The sequence below is a fragment of the Condylura cristata genome, unplaced genomic scaffold (assembly GCF_000260355.1).
Source record: "Condylura cristata isolate star-nosed mole 26May11 unplaced genomic scaffold, ConCri1.0 scaffold00003, whole genome shotgun sequence".
Taxonomy (NCBI): Eukaryota; Metazoa; Chordata; class Mammalia; order Eulipotyphla; family Talpidae; genus Condylura; species Condylura cristata.
In genome coordinates, this window is record NW_004567104.1 from 39,623,770 (window position 1) to 39,640,905 (window position 17,136).

Here is a 17,136-nt window from a genome sequence, read left to right on the forward strand (position 1 = left end):
AGCATCGGCTATTATTGCATGAGTTCACGGAGGAGTTACTCCCCCAGCTCCTGGAGGCCAGCATGATGGCAGCCCGGTCGTGCTTAAGATAAGGCACAAGCAAAAAGAACAGAGGGGTTAAAGTTTTAGGGGGTTCTTGGAAAATGAGGAGTCTTTCTGAGGAAGATGTACCCTAGTTTGCTGGAAGTAGTTCAGAGAACCCCCCCAGGCTCACCTTTGGTTTCACAGATCATCACGTTGCTGAACTCGCTCTCCCCACCCTCATTGAAGCACTGCATCTTAATGTCATAGGAGGTCTCTGGCTGCAGGTGGCTTATGGAGTGCCAGTATCTGTCCCCTGGGGAGAGCAAGTGGCATCTGTGTGATGTGTAGATAGATCCTTGCTTGCCCCCAGTCAGCTCTGTGTCTGGCGGGGGAGACACGCTGCGGGAGCGTCCTAACTGCCCACCCAGGCTCCTGGTCCAGCAGCAAGGACGCTGGCGAGAGGCTTTGTGAACTGCTCAGCACACTGCCATGCGTCAGGAACATGAGCACGCCAGCCCAGGTTTGAGACTGACTTCTAGACCCCTCCCCGACAGAGGAAACCACCGCACATCGTAATCTCACCTTCCACCATATCTTTCTTGTAGTCACTGTCATTGTCACTGTCTGTAGGTCGATAGTAGATATAAAAGCCATGGATTGGGGTGTTGTTGTTACTTGCTGGAATGTACTATAGGGAACAGAGAGAAGACACATTGACAACAGGGCACAGAAGTCATGTGAGCAGAACCACTGGTAGAAATCTTACCCTGGCAAATACGTCAGAGAGCAACTCAAAGAACCCCAGGGGGGATACTATCGTTTCACTTAGCCAAGAGTCCCCCAAGCTTTTGTGGACAAGTAACCAAAGTGCCACTTCTCTTTTCTCTGAAGACGTAAGTACCCTCTGATCCATGCTGGGCATTGTGAGGCTGAGCCTCTGGCCCAGTTCCCAGGAACACATAGGGAGGCATCTTAGAAGAAGGTAGAGGCAGCCAAGTGGCTGGCTCCTGCCTAGTACGAAGCCCACCCTCTTCTACCCCCGCCACGAAGTCCGTGTAGGACCTTACCATCCACTTGAGCATGATGGTGGTCTCATTGACCGCATCGGTGAAGGTGATGTAGGGGCCTGCCACCGGCCTCTCATACACACGGCCACTGTAGCCTGACACCACGTACGGCCGGGAGGGGGCGCTGGGCTCGCTCTCCCCCAGCATGTTCAGGGCTCGGACTCGGAACTTGTAGGAGGTGCCTGGTGAGGGGGATGTTAACTGAGCTAGGATCTGGGGGATGCCTGATTCCCTCACAGCATGCCTAGGGCTCACATGAGCCTCTGGGGTAGCCCCTTCCCGACAGTCCCTGAAGGACTAGCAGTAACTCCCAACCCCATCCGAAGGCAGCCACACGGGCTGCTGACTAGACCCATTAGGGACTCATGGAGAGGGAGAAGTGGGGCTTTCTAAGGCTGGGGCATCAACACTAGACATGGCGGCAGTGAGGGAGGAGGAGAGGAGTGGCTGGGGCACAGGGTCAGTGGGTGGCAGCCCCTACCTTTCTCTAGGCCTGTGATCTCCACTGAGAGCCGGGAAGGGGGGATGGCACTAGTGGCCAGAATCCAGTCCCCCACTTTCTTTAGCTTCTTGTACTCCACACGAAAGGACTGGATGGGGAAGCCACCATTCCCCCGGGGAATCCAGGTCACGTACACTGATGTCTCGGAGGCCATGGAGATAGTGGGCCTGTCTGGAGCTTCCGGAGCTGGGGGATACCAGGCGTGAGGAAGGAATCAGGCAGGGGCACAGTGAAAAGACAGCTGTGTTGCTTCTGGGCTCTCGGGGTCACCATTCCTCGCCCTCGGGAGTGGCTTTGGTCAGCAACATCAGAGGATTGAGGGACAAGTGCCAGTGGTTCACCCTCCACCACTCCTGGACCCCCAGCATCAGACTCCAGAGTTTTATTGGAAAAGTTCCAATCTGTATTTCTACATGGTGGTAACTGGGGAAATGCCCAGAGGATTCCTAGCCCCACCGAACCCAGTGCCTGTTTGGCCTGCAGCAGTGAGCCTCCGGGGCAACCACCCGTAGGGACTGCCAGTCACCCCAGCCCTTGGTTTGGGCTTACGGGAGAGGCGGCTGTGGTCCGGCTGGCTGCTGCTCTGGGGGCTGGCCCCAGGGTCATCTCTCTGGACCTGCTGCTCCTTGCTGGCTTTGATTTCAGGTTTGGGCCTGCGTCCTGTGCGGAAGTGGATTGAGGTCAGCAAGGGAGGAAACATAAGTTAGATCTTCCTTTACACACGGTCCTTTTGCCTGAGTCTCTGCCCGAGGGGTGGAGAAAGTGATAACACAAGTAGTGACAGTGCTTCTGAGTCCCAGTTCTGCCCCCTGTCCCAGGGGGTTATGCCTGGCCCCAGAGTGAGAGGCCATATGGATGCCAGAGAACCAGCCAGCGTGGCTTTCCTGGTGAGAGGTGGGGTTGCAGCCTTCACACACAAGTAGTTGAAAGCTGGGTAAGTTCAGGGCTGCCCACCTGGGTCTGCTAGGATTCACTCAGGCCCACAGAAACCCCAAGCAGTGTTTGGCCCTTACCAGTTCGGAAGGTGACCATAGCTGTTTGGCCTTCACCCGCACAATTGTAAGCAGCCATCTCCACTTCATACAAGCTCCCAGGGTCGAGCCTGGTGAAGGTCAGGCGGTGCTGGCTGGCGGGAATGCCAGAGATGGTCCAATCATCAGAGGAGTTTGTGACCTGCTGGAGAAGGTGGCTGCTTGAGGCCAGGCAGCGTCAAGTCAAGCCGGGAGCTCAGGAGGAATGCTCAGGAGGAATGCGGCTCCCAAAGGGAGTGGGGGGAAGCTCCAAGGCCAGGGAGAAGAAAGGAGACCAGGGCGCAGGTGGGAAGGGGGATTCCTGGCAGCTCTGAGGCGTCTGTTCTCACTGGGACAGTGAGGTCCGGCTCCCTGACACCTCGCCCAATGATTCCAGCAAAGACAATTGGGTATGGGTGCAGGTATGGGGCAAAACACCTGGCTGACATTGCTGAGAATTTCCCCAGAGACTGCTTTTCTGTACTTCCAAACCTTCCACACTTAAAGCTTGCTCTCCTTGGGTCTACTTAAACCAAACAAACCCAGTCCTATCAGCTCATATTCACACAAGATGAAGACGATAAAGACAGCGCAGGTGGAGAGGGTGATGATGGCTGAGTGCTTACTGTGGGCAAGGCTCGGCCTGAACATTGGGCCCAGGTGTTAACAGGTTCCCATTCCATACACAAGGAGACTAAGGCTCTGAGATGAGAAACACGCCAGAGGCCGCATCACCAGTGAGTGCCGAAACCATTGACTCCAGAGAGCACAGAAAACACAGAACAAGACGTGGGGAGCCAGGCACTCTCGGGATCAAACTTGAGGTGTCTCCTCCTAGCTGTGTAGCCCTGAGCACATTCTAAGCCTCTCAAATTCTCAGTTTTTTTTTTGTTTCTAAAATGAGGCAACTCAAATCAGGTTATTCTGAAGCCTGGATTAGATCTGACTTATGTAGGGTTGAGCACTGAACTTGGCACGAGGTAGGTTGCCAACAAATGCCAAGCCCTTCCTGGTTTTCCCACTTCCTCCCCTCGCGAGGTTTCTGCCCTTCCAGTCCTTTCTGCTGCTGCCTTCAGTCCTTGCTTAGAACTTTAAAACTCTAGACTAATGGTAACTATTAAGGATTAATCTTTAATGGTTCCCAACCCCTACCTTTAAACGTAAAGGAAAAACAAAGAGCTCCAGGCTCCCCCAGAGACGATGCCAGCAGCATGCAGCCCACGCCCGCTGGACCTGAGGCTGTGGCCTGCCGGAGGAATGAAACAGCTGGCCAGAAAAGCTCCTATCTATCCCTGAGCAGAATATGCCAAAGTAGAACAAAACCTACTATTCAAGGGACAGGGCTGGTCTGGGTTCATTCATGTCAAGCTTCCAGGATTTGTTCCATGGGGAAAAGTTTTTACAAACTGAGAATCCCCAGTGGTGCTAGAAACCCAAACACAGTAGCCCTGGGTCCGCAGATAGACCAGGAAACAAAACTTGCTTCTGTGTGTGAAAAAGTGAGAAGGAGCTGACCGGTCCCCCAGTCTCCAGCAAAAGAAGGGGGCTGAAAAAACAACCCCAATGCAGGTTTTGCTTTCAAAACCCCTTCCTGTATGCTAACTTTTAAGACATGTTTGTGCATCAGGAAAGGACTGCTTTCAAGACATGCCCTGTGCCTTGGTGGGGTCCAGAGGACAGCTCCACACGCCCCATGGGCTGCATCCTAACAGAGGCTGGACATGGCAGGGGTACTGTCCTCCGGCTTCCCTGGCTCCTCCTGGCACTGGCCTCATTTCCACCGGACTCAACTGAAAATAAGAAGCGGCATGGTAATCAGTCACTGTCACACCCGGAGGGGGTGAATGCGGCTGCAGCCTGGCATTTCCGGATCGCCACGCTGGCCTTTGCCAGCTTGCCTCTTGCTGAGGCAGTTTTGTGGCCACCTATTGGCCTGAAAAATATTATTCTTGCTCTCATGCTGGTTCTTGTCTCCTGGGGACCATGAGCGTTTGGCTTGTCTGATCTCTGCCTACAACTCTGAGATGGGGGTATCTGGTTTCACACAGAAATAAGGGTTCGGACCAGACATGCCTTAGAACCTGGGCTAAACAATGCTGCTTTCTGTTAAAAAACCCCCCACTCCCATTCCCTTGGCTGCCCTTTAGGGAGGGGCCAGCAGCCAGAGCCCCTCCCCCACCCAGGAGAGAGCTGCCTAAGTGCTTTTCTCTCACCACCTGGGGTGTGCCTCTGTGGACCTGTGCTGGCCCCAGGTCTCTGAGGTGAATACATAAAGGGAAAGAACAGAATGAGAGGGGTCAGTGGAGCCCAGAGCTAGGAGGGGGACTACTTCTGCAGAACAACCATCTTCTATCCTGTAGGGCTAGTTTTGTTTTGGAGGAAGGAGGAGAAATGATACTTTTAGTTTCACTGTAGAATTTTCTATATCCATACCGTGGTGCACACAGAACTCGCTTAAGTAGAATATAAATAAAGTTAAACATCTATGATACCTTATTACGTACAAAATAAGATTTTTAAAAATCCCTTTAACTATCCCTTTAACTATGAGAACAGCCCATATCAAAAAGACCAGGAATATGTGCTGGCCACCACGTGGAGGCTAAGAAAGCCTCCTACGCAGTTGTTGGGAATGCTGACTGGTTCAGGCCTTGGCAAACAGTATGGAGACTTCTCAGCATATTCAAAAAGATCTACCCTATGATCAGCAATCCCATTCCTAGGTTTCTACCCAGAGGATGTAAAACACTAATGTGAAATTCTGTGTGCACTCTTCACAGCAGCCAAGCTGTGGAACCAAAGAGCCCAGAGACAGATAAGTTGGTTAGGAAGATGTGCTATGTACACACAGTGGGATACTACTCAGCTGTAGGAAGTGAACTGTTGACTTTTTCAACAACATGGATGAAAATAGAGGAGATTACACTAGACAAAATAAGTCAGAAGAGACAAATGCCAGATGGTGTCACTTATATGTGGACTATGGAGAAACAAAACAAAGGGTCACATAAAACCAACAGCAAATCCTAGAAGTCTAACTATAGTACTGAGGCTACCAGAGGGTAGAGCAGAGTTTTGAGGAGACTGAACAGTAGGTTGTGGTGGAGGATGGTGGGTGCCCTGGTGGGGTGGGGTGCGGTAACCTGTCTGAAGCTTATGGTTCTATATACCTCATGTAGGGTGCTACAAACTAATGTTACTTCCGTTACAAAAGTCAGTCCTTTTGAGAAAAAATTTCTACTGTCGAATGGCTTACAAAGATAACAGTGTGCCTTTGAGGAAGAGATGTTTTCAAGGACATTTTCTTAAAGGGAATTTCATGTCTTCTCCTCTTGGGGGGTGACAGCTTGAGAACAAGGCCTTGAATGAGGTTCCAGTGTGGGGTCTTCTCTGGTCTCACAGGGTGTGGTGTCCAAGGAGATGAGCTGGCCTGGCTTCCCTTCCTGACAGATCTGGAAACATCCATCTGGACAGATTTCCCTCTACCCTGGAGAAATAGCTACAGTCTGAGCAGCGCAACATGCCTTTAAGCTTAAATGTCTCTTTGCCACTCCAGCGCCATGAGAACTGAGTGGGCATTTTGTCACCCTCAGAGAAAACACTTGTTCACAAATACTTGTTTTCCTGACTTTACAGCTGGCTTGCTATGCCAGAGTTCCCACAGGTATGTGCCAACAGAGCTTATTTTGGTTAAAAACAAAACCAACATATGACAGGGGAAAGACAGGTGATGGGTACCAGGGAGGGAATTTAGTCCTCTGGGACAAGAAGCCAGTGGCATCGGCTTCTGGAAAACGTGCAGACTGCGCTCAGACCTAACAGCGTGCACACGGCTTTGTCCTAGACCTCGAGAGTCTCGACTGCCCAACTCGCAACTAGCTTCCTGGGAGGTGATTGGAAAGTCTACACCGGAGGATGCAGAGATGGTGGTCAGTGGTGGGGATTATTGCTCCAAGCTTTGGGCGCTCTAGAGGAGGTGGTCAGAGGCAGAGACCCCACCAGCCTCAGGAGAGGGGCTGTGCACAGGGAAGTGCGTACCTTGCGGTGCTTCACCACGTAGTAGAGAACCGGCGCTCGGTTGCCACCCTCATGCCGAGGCCGCCACACCAGCTCGTAGGAGTCCGTCTTGGAGGTGCGTGGTGAGCTGAGAATAACAGGGGCCTCGGCAGGGGCTACTGGTCCCTTCTCTCCAGGGCACTGCGGCTGCACTGATGTTGGGGGACCTAAGTGCCCTCTCAGGATCTGGTCAGGGCCTCCTGGCCTGAAAGGTAGCACAGGAGGTGTGGCAGTATCTAGCCGTGGCCTTAGAGTTGTGCCTGAAGACCAACCAGGAAAGAAAAGGGAAAGGAAAGGTTATATATTAGCACCCCTGGTTATCTGGCAAGCTGCTGTCCCCAGAGAGAAAATGGAGAGATCACTGGGAGCAGATGCAGTCAGCCTGGTGGCGACAGCCTGGCTATGGGAAAGGGAGGGCTGAGCTCCTGTCCTGCCAGGAGGGAAGCGGTGCTGGTGCCCATTGCCCAGGCTTCCTGTCAGTAGCAGCTCTGCCATCTGCTTGTTTTCCTAGGCTCACAAGGGCCTTGTCTTAAGTGAACGATTTTGATTTGCTCCAGAGGTGCAGGATCCAGACGGGGCCCCCTTTATCATGTCCAGGCTGGGGGGTGGGGCAAGTCCCTTTACTGAGGAATCTTGACGTTGTGGCACAACATAGGTCTCTCCCTTCTCCCCCCACTGCCATCAACTGGAAATGTTAGACATGAAGCCAACTTGAAATGTCCTCAGAGAATAATCTGAGAGACCAGGAAAGACAACACTTAAACAGCCAAACACTCTGCCAACCCTACATGACTTCCTGTCCCACAGAAGGTCAGCACTGGCTAATGCTGAGAAGTATTTTGTTTTTCTTGTTGCACTTTTCTCAAATCTGTGCTTCTGACGTTTTAATGAAGTTAAATTGGAACATACAACTATGAACTTTTTTCAAATTTTATATATCGGGTTCTAAGTTGGAGTTCATTTGAGAAAAGTTTCTGTGAAAAGCGAGCTGGTGTCTCAGGCCTTCGGGCCACTCACCAGGCCTTGTGGTCCTCAGCTGGACCACAGCGTGGGCACTTCCGACTTCATTCTCAGCCATGCACTGGTAGACGCCCTCGTCTTCAGGCCCCATGCTGACCACACGCAGGGCTCTACGGGTCAGTCGGAGGCGCCGGCTAGAGGTGAGGGGCACAGCATTCCTCAGCCACAGCACGGAAGGCGGGGGGTTCCCGCGCACCTCACACGTCAGCTTGGCACTTTGGCCCCATGGAATGACCAACTGAGACAATTCCATGGTGACCTCTGGGGGCTCTGTAGGGAGAATGGAGCAGGGGTCAGAGAGGCCGAGTTCCCGCCCAGGCCGGACAGACTGTGGAGAGGACTAGAGTCGGGCATGGCCCTCTCCTGTCCATGGCTGGTGGCGACAGGAAGGAAACGTCTCCACCAGAGCCACCACAGCAAAGAAACAAGAGAGGCCTGCCAGGCCAGCACACTCCAGCCCCGGTTATAAGGTTCTCCGACTCTCACTACTCTTGCCTCGCTCACCAGGCCCTGATCCAGCCTAAGCCTCAGGTGATGAGGTCCTAGAAAGGTCACTCCGACCAAAGAGAAGGCCGAGGAGGCCTATAGGAGACACTCACCGAACACCTGGACATTGTAGAGGATGACTGCTGCCCCTGGCTCCCCGACCCCATTATCAGCCATGCAGCGGTAGGTCCCTGAATCTTCCTCGCTGGTGGTGTCGATGAGGAGGTTGCTCAATAGAAAGCGCGTTTTGTTGTAGCCGGCAACACTGGACCCATCTTTGGCCCAGGTGACCCGAGGGGGTGGGATCCCACTGGCCACACACTCCAGGATGAGACTCTGGCCTTTGGTAACGATGATGGTCTGGGCCTCTGGGGGGTAGATGATGCGGGCAGCCTCGGCGGTGGAGCCTGGAGGGAGGGGCAGGAGGGCAGGGCAGTGTGAGTGGCCTCGGCTCCTGCAGGGCATCCTCTGTCCCATCTTGGGGGGCCCGACCCCAGGAGGCAATCTCAGAGTATGAATTTGGAATCAAGCAGCTCTTCAAGGACTTATGATCTACAGAAAGTAGGGTGAGTGGCTTGATGCCCCTGGGTCTTGGTTCCCTTTTGGGAAATGAGGTGCTCCTTCTACAGAGAGCCGTTGTGCGGAAGCAGTGAGAGAACACTTCTGACTGTCATATAGGGGCAGATCCAAGTTTTATAAGATTGGAATTTTCTATAGTTTGGGGTGTGCTCTTTAAGGAAAAAAAATACAAAATGAGAGGTACAAAATTAGGAGACGGGAGGACCCCTGAAGTTGCGCTTTATTAGTCTCATAGTAAACCTGCCCCTGGAGCCCACTCCAAAGCCTAACTCCAGGGAAGATGTTCCAGAGGGTGCGGATCAGTGCTGGCACCTGGCAGGTGCTCAGAAAAGGTAGCTGCTGTTTTCCTGAGTGGGGGAGCATGTGAGCCTCCACTCACTTTCACCAGGACGGGGGCTGGGCACACCTCGGCTCTGCAGATGGGGTGCAGACCACACAAGGCAGGGCTGGTGGTCTCACACCTGATTACACGCACAGCCAGGTTCTTCATGCACATGCGTCAGCTGCTGAGCAGACGTTCTGTCTCAGCACACTCAGCCAGCCCACCTCCCCTTGTGAAAGTAACATAACACAGTACTCAAGAGGCAGGAGAAAGGGTGTGCTCTCCACAGGGTCCTGACGTCCAACTGGCCTGAGCCCCAGTGCGGCTCCCTCCTCGGGGAACACAGACCAGGAGTGAGGACTTTTGTGGCCCGGGGCTCCCTCCACTTCACAGCCTGGGTGCCCCTCCTTACGGCGCACACGCAGCCTGTCACTGGAGCCAGAGGTTTTCACTTCCTGTGTGACTGGGTTGTAGGCAGCACACTTGTACATTCCCTCGTCCTCTTGGCTGGCGTTCACAATCTGGAGGTTCCCCGATGGCATGATCAAGTAGTTATCTGAGGGCAGAGCAAAGGGAAATGGGGTGTTTGGGGCCAGATACTGCACTCAGCAGTTCCTACAAAGGCTGGGGGCAGGGGCTGCAGATGGGGCATGTAGGCAGAGTGTATACTCAAATCCCATCAAGCCCAGATCAAAAAGCTGTAAAACCTTGCATCACATGGACCAGAAGTGCCAGGAAGAGAAACTAACCAACCAATCAGCTAAAAAACTAGCAAACCCACCCCGCTTCCCAAATTAGTACATAGGTCTGTGGAAGGACATTTTCAAGGGCCATGTGATAACGTAAAAGGAAGAGGACTTGGGGTCAGCCAGTCCTGTGTTAAGCTCTGGAAATGCTGTGGATCCTGTGTGACTTTAGACAAATCACTTAACCCCTCTGATCCTCTTATTTGTAAGCTGAAGAAATGTATGCTGCCTCTGAGTCATATAAGAAAGATCATTCCTGTCAGCCACAGATGAAGAGAATGACTTTAGAATGTCCTATTAGTCTCCATCATGGTCACAGCTCTGAGCCACCTCACTACTGAATTTCTGAAATCAGATAGGAATAGTCTAAACCCCATGCCACCTTCTCCATGAATGCCACTGAAGCCTTTCTGTGCTATATTCAGGTTCTTTAAACAAGAGACAGATAGATAGCTAGTGGACACCCTCACTGCAGCCCTGAGCTCTCTGGTGGCCTGCCCTGGGAGTCACAGTGCTGTGTTGCTGTACTCTGGGTTCCCCAAGCTGGCTGATACCCTTCTGCCACTGGGTTACTGCCCCAGGTGTGAGCTGCTTGGGCAAATGCCAAACAGCAAAGTCCCTTGATCCTGGGATGGCTGGGCCTCCCCTATGGGCTACTGTGAGGGAGAGTAGGGTGGGGAATACCCTTCTCCTCTCAGTCTCCACTTCTGAGTAGCAGGCTTAGGGTTCACTTTTCAAAAATTAATTTTCAGCATTTTTTTTACAATGAATATGTATTCCTTTCATAACCAAAACAAGTTAATAAAAATACATTAAATTCTATAGGGTATCTTAAGACACATACATTTTGAGTTGTGGGGTGCAAATAAGTTGGGACTACTTGGTATGAGCGCGGGGTCAATTGTAGGCAGGAGATAACCTCATTTTGGGACAACCCCTCTCCCCACTGACTCCCTGGGCAAAGCTTGGCTTCCCTCCCCCAGCTGTGATATCCACTGTGGCCTGCATGGGACGCTGTCATGGTTCAAAAAGCTGTGTTACCAGGACAATGGCAAGAGGAAAAACTGGCGAGAGGAAAAACTGAAGTCCCACTAAAATGATTGCTCTGCTGTGTGGGGAAGAGCTATACCTCCCACCAGGGAAGCCTGAAGCTCCAGGACAGTGGGGGTAGTCAGGAAGCCTTTTCTGTGCACTTGGTGATCAGGAGCCACACTGTGCGGAGAGGCCAGAGCAAGCGGCAGCGGCTTCCAGGGCCTCAGCGCATGAAGACATTCCTCATGATAAGGTAGGGGACCCTGATAACAGTAGCCGGGCTCTTGGGAATCCTACAGGACTAAAAGTCAAACAGAAGACAGCTGGCCAGCATGAGGAGGGGGGCAGGTGTGCCTATGGGGGTTGGGACGCAATCTTCCCTGGTGGCCATCTTCCCTCCTGGCCTGGAGGGAAGATCGTTCACTCACCCCTGGAGGCTTCCAGCCACTCTTGTTTGACACTGTATCGGACCTGGGCTTTCGGGTGGCTCTCAGGAAGGTGGCAGGCAATGACTGCTGTGTTTCCCTCGTCTACTTCAATCACATGCTGTACATCTAGCTTGAAGTCCTGGAGATCTATGGAGAGAAGGCAAGTGTCAGTGGGCCTCGCTCGAGAAGAGAGACGATGCAATATTTCAGGTGGGCATGCACCTTGTGTTCTGGTCACAATAAGCAGCTACAGAACCTCACTCACTGGGAGTTGTCACGGGGTGACATGCTGCTATAAGTCCTCCTTAGCTTCTTGTTGACTCTAGGAGTTTTAGGAAGGCCCTAATCACCACATGGGGGAGTTCAGGTTGCTCTGCATAAGCTGGGGTTGGGGGAGCTGTAAAACTTCTGTCTGGGCCCTCCCTGGTGGCGCAGCGGGTTAAAGCACAGCACTGAGAATCTGAAGCCACTTCCGCATGAGTTCGATTCCCGCCTGCCTCCTGCCCCGGAGGAGACCACATGGCAAGCCAGACCTCTCCTGACCCGCCAGCTGCTCCCCTCAGCAGTGTACTTCGTCAATCTGCCTGTTCTGCTCCCCACTCTGTCTCTGGTGAAGCCTCTCACCGTCCCTGAGCCTCTGGCCTGTACCCCAGTTCTGTATGAATAAATAAATAAATCTTTAAAAAAAAAAAAAAAAAAAAAACTTCTGTCTGGTTGGAGCCTGTGATGCCAACCAGCCTCTTGTAACATTAAGATATGGGGGGCAAGTTGGCCAGGCCCACTGAACCAAACTGAACCTGCTGGAAGTGGGTTCTGTTCAGGGTACTAAGTTCCTGGCATAGTTTGACTAATGGAGACTAAAGGAACAATGAAGGAATGATAATGTCTCCTCTCTAGTTTGGTCAAGAACAGCTGTCCCACCTAAGGTTCTTATCAGATATCCACAGGAAAAAGAGACAGGCCTGAGGTTCTGCAAAATTGCCAACCGAAGTTAGACTAGAAGGCAGACTTCTGCTATCCAGGAGCTGTGCTGTTTGACTAGCTAACCCTTTCTCAGCACTGGGGTTGGGGATCTGTGGATGCCCTAAGTGTCTCCTAGGTAAAGAGAAAGCACCTCGGCTTGGCTTAATGGCAGAGGGATGTCAGGGAGCAGAAGGTGCTGACACCAATCTCTGACAACATAGTGGCCATCTCTCCTCACTTGGCTTGGTGGTAAAAGATCTAAACTGGAAGAAGATGGAGGTCCATCCAGGATGTTTTCTAAATAATCCAATGATCCAAACAACAAAACTGTAAATCACACTGCTGAATGAAAAGGGCCATTTATGTAATAAAACCATATTCAAAATTTGGTTTTCAGGATTTTAGCTGAATTTAAAGGAGTGAATAAAACTAATGAATAAGGTAAGGAGATGAAACATTCACCCAGATATTCTTTTCATAAAGCTACTTAGAAAGCCCTGGGGGCACCCCTCTGAGTGCTGAACACACCAAATTCTGTCAACAGACACGGTCAGTTTACTGCAGTTCCACAGCAAGATTCCACCTGCCCGTGTTGCTTTTTCCACTGGAGCCCCAAAGGTGGCAACGGGACAGGTGGGCATCAGATTTCTCATAGAAGACAAGAGATAATTACCAAAACAAACTACTGTCACCAAAGGACTGTCACTCACTGAGGTTGGCGGTTTGCCACTTAATGGAACTTTCCAGAATTCCGTAAAACCAACCAAGGAAGCCCTTTAGTTTTGGGTTACTCCATTGGGGTAGGGACCAAGTCTTGTTCATGTATGTCCTCTGAACCTAGTTCCAAGCCTGACCCAAGCAGATGCTCAGCAAATTTAGAGTGACTGACTATATCACCTTGAGTCAGATACGAGATGCACACTTAGGTAGCAAAGCCAGTGACCACCTGATTCATTTCTACTGCACCCCAGCCTGCTTTTCAGGTTGGCTACACCATGTTAGTGGCTCAAGGTGAGCTCTCAACATGGATTCCTTTCTTAGGGGGGTGCAGGACCTTCTTGGGCTGTTAAAAATCATCTATCACTATTCAGCTTTGTGTACGTGAAGTCTGACCCTAACTAAAGCATAACCCCTTGCGAGCAGCCTACTAGTTCCGCACTCTGCACCCCAATCCTGGTGCACAGCATTCCAAGCATACAGATATGCTCTAAATCTTTGCTGAGTGAATGAAGAGTTTGGAAGGCTAAGCCCCAGGCCAGTTTCATGGCTGTGCAACCTGTGTGCCTGCACCGGCCTTGCACTTGGGAGGGTTAATGCTGTGCTGCCACTGTCGAAACTTGTAATGTTTGTCTACCAGGCACCCTGGATTTTCACTTTGTATTGGGTTCCACAAATTATGTAGCTCAGTCCTGGCTACACCGCTCAGTCAAGAAAAAGATGCATTTTCTAGAGGAGAAAGATAAGGGCTATGGGAAAGGATGGATGATCTGTGTTCAGTGTGTTCCAGATAAATATTGTTAGATGCTTTTCAAAAGAAATGTGCCTAAACAATGCAGAGGCCTTAATTCTCGCTCAGCACAGTGTATACTGCACCTGCAATGTCAGGCGGCTCCCCACAAAGCCAGCTGTGACAGCCTGTGAGCTCAGGGCATCTACAAAATTCCTCAGTCTCTGAGAGGCATGCTTTTCCATGGCCTAATAAACCTAAAACCATTCCACCAAGAGTTGTGGCACCCTTCCCCCCACGCCTGCCCCCCACCCCCTTACCTCATTCCAAGGAAATCTGCCCCAAGCGAGACAATACAGTTAAACCTAGTAGTAGGTCTTTCTTTTCTTTTCATTTTTTTTAAACAAGAAAGATGTGAACAACTGAAAGGAGTTTGGCACCAGGGATGTCATCTCCATTTCAATGGTCCTAGGCTCCTGCCCCATTGTAACTGAGGCACAGAACGGGCACTAAACATGCACCCTCCCTCCCGCTCCCACCTCACACATGGGATACAAGTGAACACTATTTCCCTTAAGCCCCTCTTGGCTGCCTCTGCACCCTTTGACGACTGCTCAGCTGGAGACAGAAGGCTGTGCAGCAGGGGAGGCACAAAGCTGGGCACTGGTCAGCCATGTGGCCAGACCATCCTTCTGTTCTGATGCCAACATGTGCACAACAGCCCATGCAAGCAGGACCAAGGACACCCCGGCTGGGCATCCAGCTCCCCCTCCCTGGGGCCTACTGGCAGCAGTTTTCCTGGCTCCAAAACAAATAAGCAGCAGTTTGGTCCTGGGCCCTGTCCCCTTCCTGTGCCTCCTAAGTTTAAGCCTTAGCTGTTGCTTCACTAGACAAACACTCCCGAATTGGCTGCTAAAGCAGAAGTTGAGTTTCACTATGGGATCAAAGACAGAGTAATGAAGTGATAAATGATAGGAAAGTCAGAACACCTCTTTTCCAGCGTTTTTTGCGCAGGAAGGAGGCCAGGGAGGGGTGGAGACTTCATGATCAATAACAGGCTACTCAGCTACCAGACTATGCAGATGCAAAGAGATCTACTTGGCTGAATATGAGGGAAACCAGCCTGTTACCAGGCCCTTTGTCTGCAAAGCTGGTTTCCTGGCCAGCTAGTCAGGGTGCCTCTCTGGGAATAAGGGGCAGGCCCTTCCCTTACAAATGGGGTTAGCAGGCCTCTTCTGTGGGATGATGGATTAGGTTTCATGGGGAAATGGTTTGACAAGACACCTGCCCTCGCCTGTTGGCCTGCGTGTTTGAGAAATCCATTAGAGGAATGTTTTTGCAGCTTTAATCCTCTTACCTTCCCTCAGACCCATCTTTTGGATCCTCTTTGTACATTCTTCCAGCTATTTTATTAACTTGCTCGCACTAATCAAATGCCAGTAGGCCCACTCTTTTTTACCCAGCTCTCAGCAGGTCAGAAGCCCTGATCTTTGGAGCCAACTGAGTTTACTGACCTCCTTTATTGTCACAGAATTTTGTGCTTTTTGAGAAAGCACATACAACTGGAGGCGGCACATGGACCTTTGCCTGATTCCTTGCCTTCCAGCCACTCAGTGTCTTAAAGGAACATGTACCTTCTGATAGCTTTTCCACACAGCCCTCTTTTCCACACATTGCAGGGATTTGTTCCCACATAAATCACGTGAAGTGCTGTTTCCTCATCAGGCACCCACCTTCTTGGCTAGAGAAAAAAGAAGGCAAATAAAGACTTACACAGGCACGTGGGTGTGGCTGCCATTGCCAGGATCATATATGAAACTACAAATTGACAAGTTTTATCTTGAGCCGCTTTTGAATTTCATTCTCATTGCTTTCTAGCCTTGCTCCTTTATTTGAAAAAGGTTCAGGAGAGCTATGGATTAAATACAATATTTGGTTTATGTCTGTGCATTCTCATAGACAAAACTGTCAAAAAACAATTGGAGGCTCATGCCCCTCCAGTTTCCAGACCTTCACAGCCTGGGCACACTGTGCCTCAGCCAAATGCCTCCAGCACAGTCCGTACAGCTAACGGTCAACACCAAGGGCCTTCCTCAGTCGACCCTGTCCTCCTTTTGGCAGAAAAGCTCAGTTTTCTTTAGGTGAGAAGTCGGGTAAGAAGACACCCTTGGCTGGAGGCTAAATGCTTTGATGACAGCCCTCCTCTCTGTGAGTTTGGCCACATGCTGAAGAAACCCTGGCCTCTACCACGTGGGCATTTCTCACAGACAGCCTTGCCCTGTCCTCTACTCCTGCCTATTCTCAGGGATCACAAGACAAGCCTGCACTCATCTGCTGAGGTTTGGATAGGATCCACCAGATCGCGTGGGCACAGAGCTGGGCTCCTTTGGCAGTGCTGCCCGGACGGCTCAGCAGCCTTGAGGCCATCGGCAAGTTTCTGGACCAACAGATAATCCTACTCCTTACTCTCATGACTTCCAAGCCTCAACTTGTTCTTGTGGTGGCTTACTGTGTCTATGGCTATTATTACAAAGCACAGATAGATTTTTCCCTAATGGGGACTCCCTGGTCCTGCCCTGAACCCCAGTGCCTTTTCTGAAAGATGGCGAAAGTACAAGGAAAGCAAAGCTCTGGCGGAGCTGTGGCTCATGGTTCCACAGATGGACTTGGACACAGAGGCTGAGAGGTACAGCATCCTTGGCGTGGCCTCCCTGTGTGGCCTCTGGAAACACAGCGGGTTCTCTCCTGCTTTACCAGCAGGCAGAGAATCACAATGTTATTCTCAACCTCCAAGTCACCTGAGGAACCTTGACTTGACATGACGCCAAGGTTAGCCCTCTGAAATCAAGAGCTCTGCAAGCAGAAAACCGCAACTATCAGTTACAGAAATGAAGGGAACAGGAGCCCAGCAGGGCTTTCATCAGGTCAGAACACCTGGCGCCTGGTGAGTGGAGGTGGTTACTGTGGCATAGGAAAGAATCTCAGAAGCCATGCACTCTGGGTGGTGACTAAGCCTTTTACCAGCATGGCACCCACACCACTGACTAAACCCAACTGTAGCCCACAAGGTTAGGCAAATCAACACAACACCCTCTCCTTTAGGCAACATGGATTCATCGTCTAGCCAGCAGGAGCTGAAGAATTGTCTACAACACCACATAGATACAAGCAGATGAAGACATAGTTCCTAAACAGAAGGAGCTTTAACTTGAGACAAGGCAGACAAATGCAACACACAGGCGAGGTAAAACGCCACAAAAGTGGCGTTCGGAAGCACAGTCCCTACTCCCTCACCACCCCTCTGGTCTAGGCGGGGATCACCACAATTCAGAAAGGGGAGCTGGCAGAGGAGGGCTGCCCTCCCCTTTTAGGCTCAGAGAGCGAGTGCGTTTGCTCTCTTTGGGAATTCGTTCTGCCTGTTCATTGTACAACTAATTTTGGCTCCAAGGATATC

At 51.3% G+C, this 17,136-nt stretch overlaps 1 protein-coding gene across 2 annotated transcripts in view; it reads right to left on the reverse strand.

Moving 5' to 3' along the window:
* Positions 1-17,136, reverse strand: part of BOC (BOC cell adhesion associated, oncogene regulated) — a 67,779-nt gene that overhangs the window by 5,053 nt on the left and 45,590 nt on the right. Inside the window, exons 4-14 of one of the 2 annotated variants that reach the window (XM_004675215.2) lie at positions 11,273-11,419; positions 9,479-9,622; positions 8,279-8,572; positions 7,677-7,949; positions 6,642-6,919; positions 2,607-2,766; positions 2,143-2,253; positions 1,573-1,779; positions 1,092-1,273; positions 607-712; positions 215-337 (exon numbers count right to left, since the gene is read on the reverse strand). In XM_004675215.2, the coding sequence (XP_004675272.1) occupies positions 215-337; positions 607-712; positions 1,092-1,273; positions 1,573-1,779; positions 2,143-2,253; positions 2,607-2,766; positions 6,642-6,919; positions 7,677-7,949; positions 8,279-8,572; positions 9,479-9,622; positions 11,273-11,419 (2,025 nt within the window). Of the gene's footprint in view, positions 1-214; positions 338-606; positions 713-1,091; positions 1,274-1,572; positions 1,780-2,142; positions 2,254-2,606; positions 2,770-6,641; positions 6,920-7,676; positions 7,950-8,278; positions 8,573-9,478; positions 9,623-11,272; positions 11,420-17,136 lie in introns of both variants that reach the window. The other variant, XM_012733906.1, reaches the window with a different exon arrangement.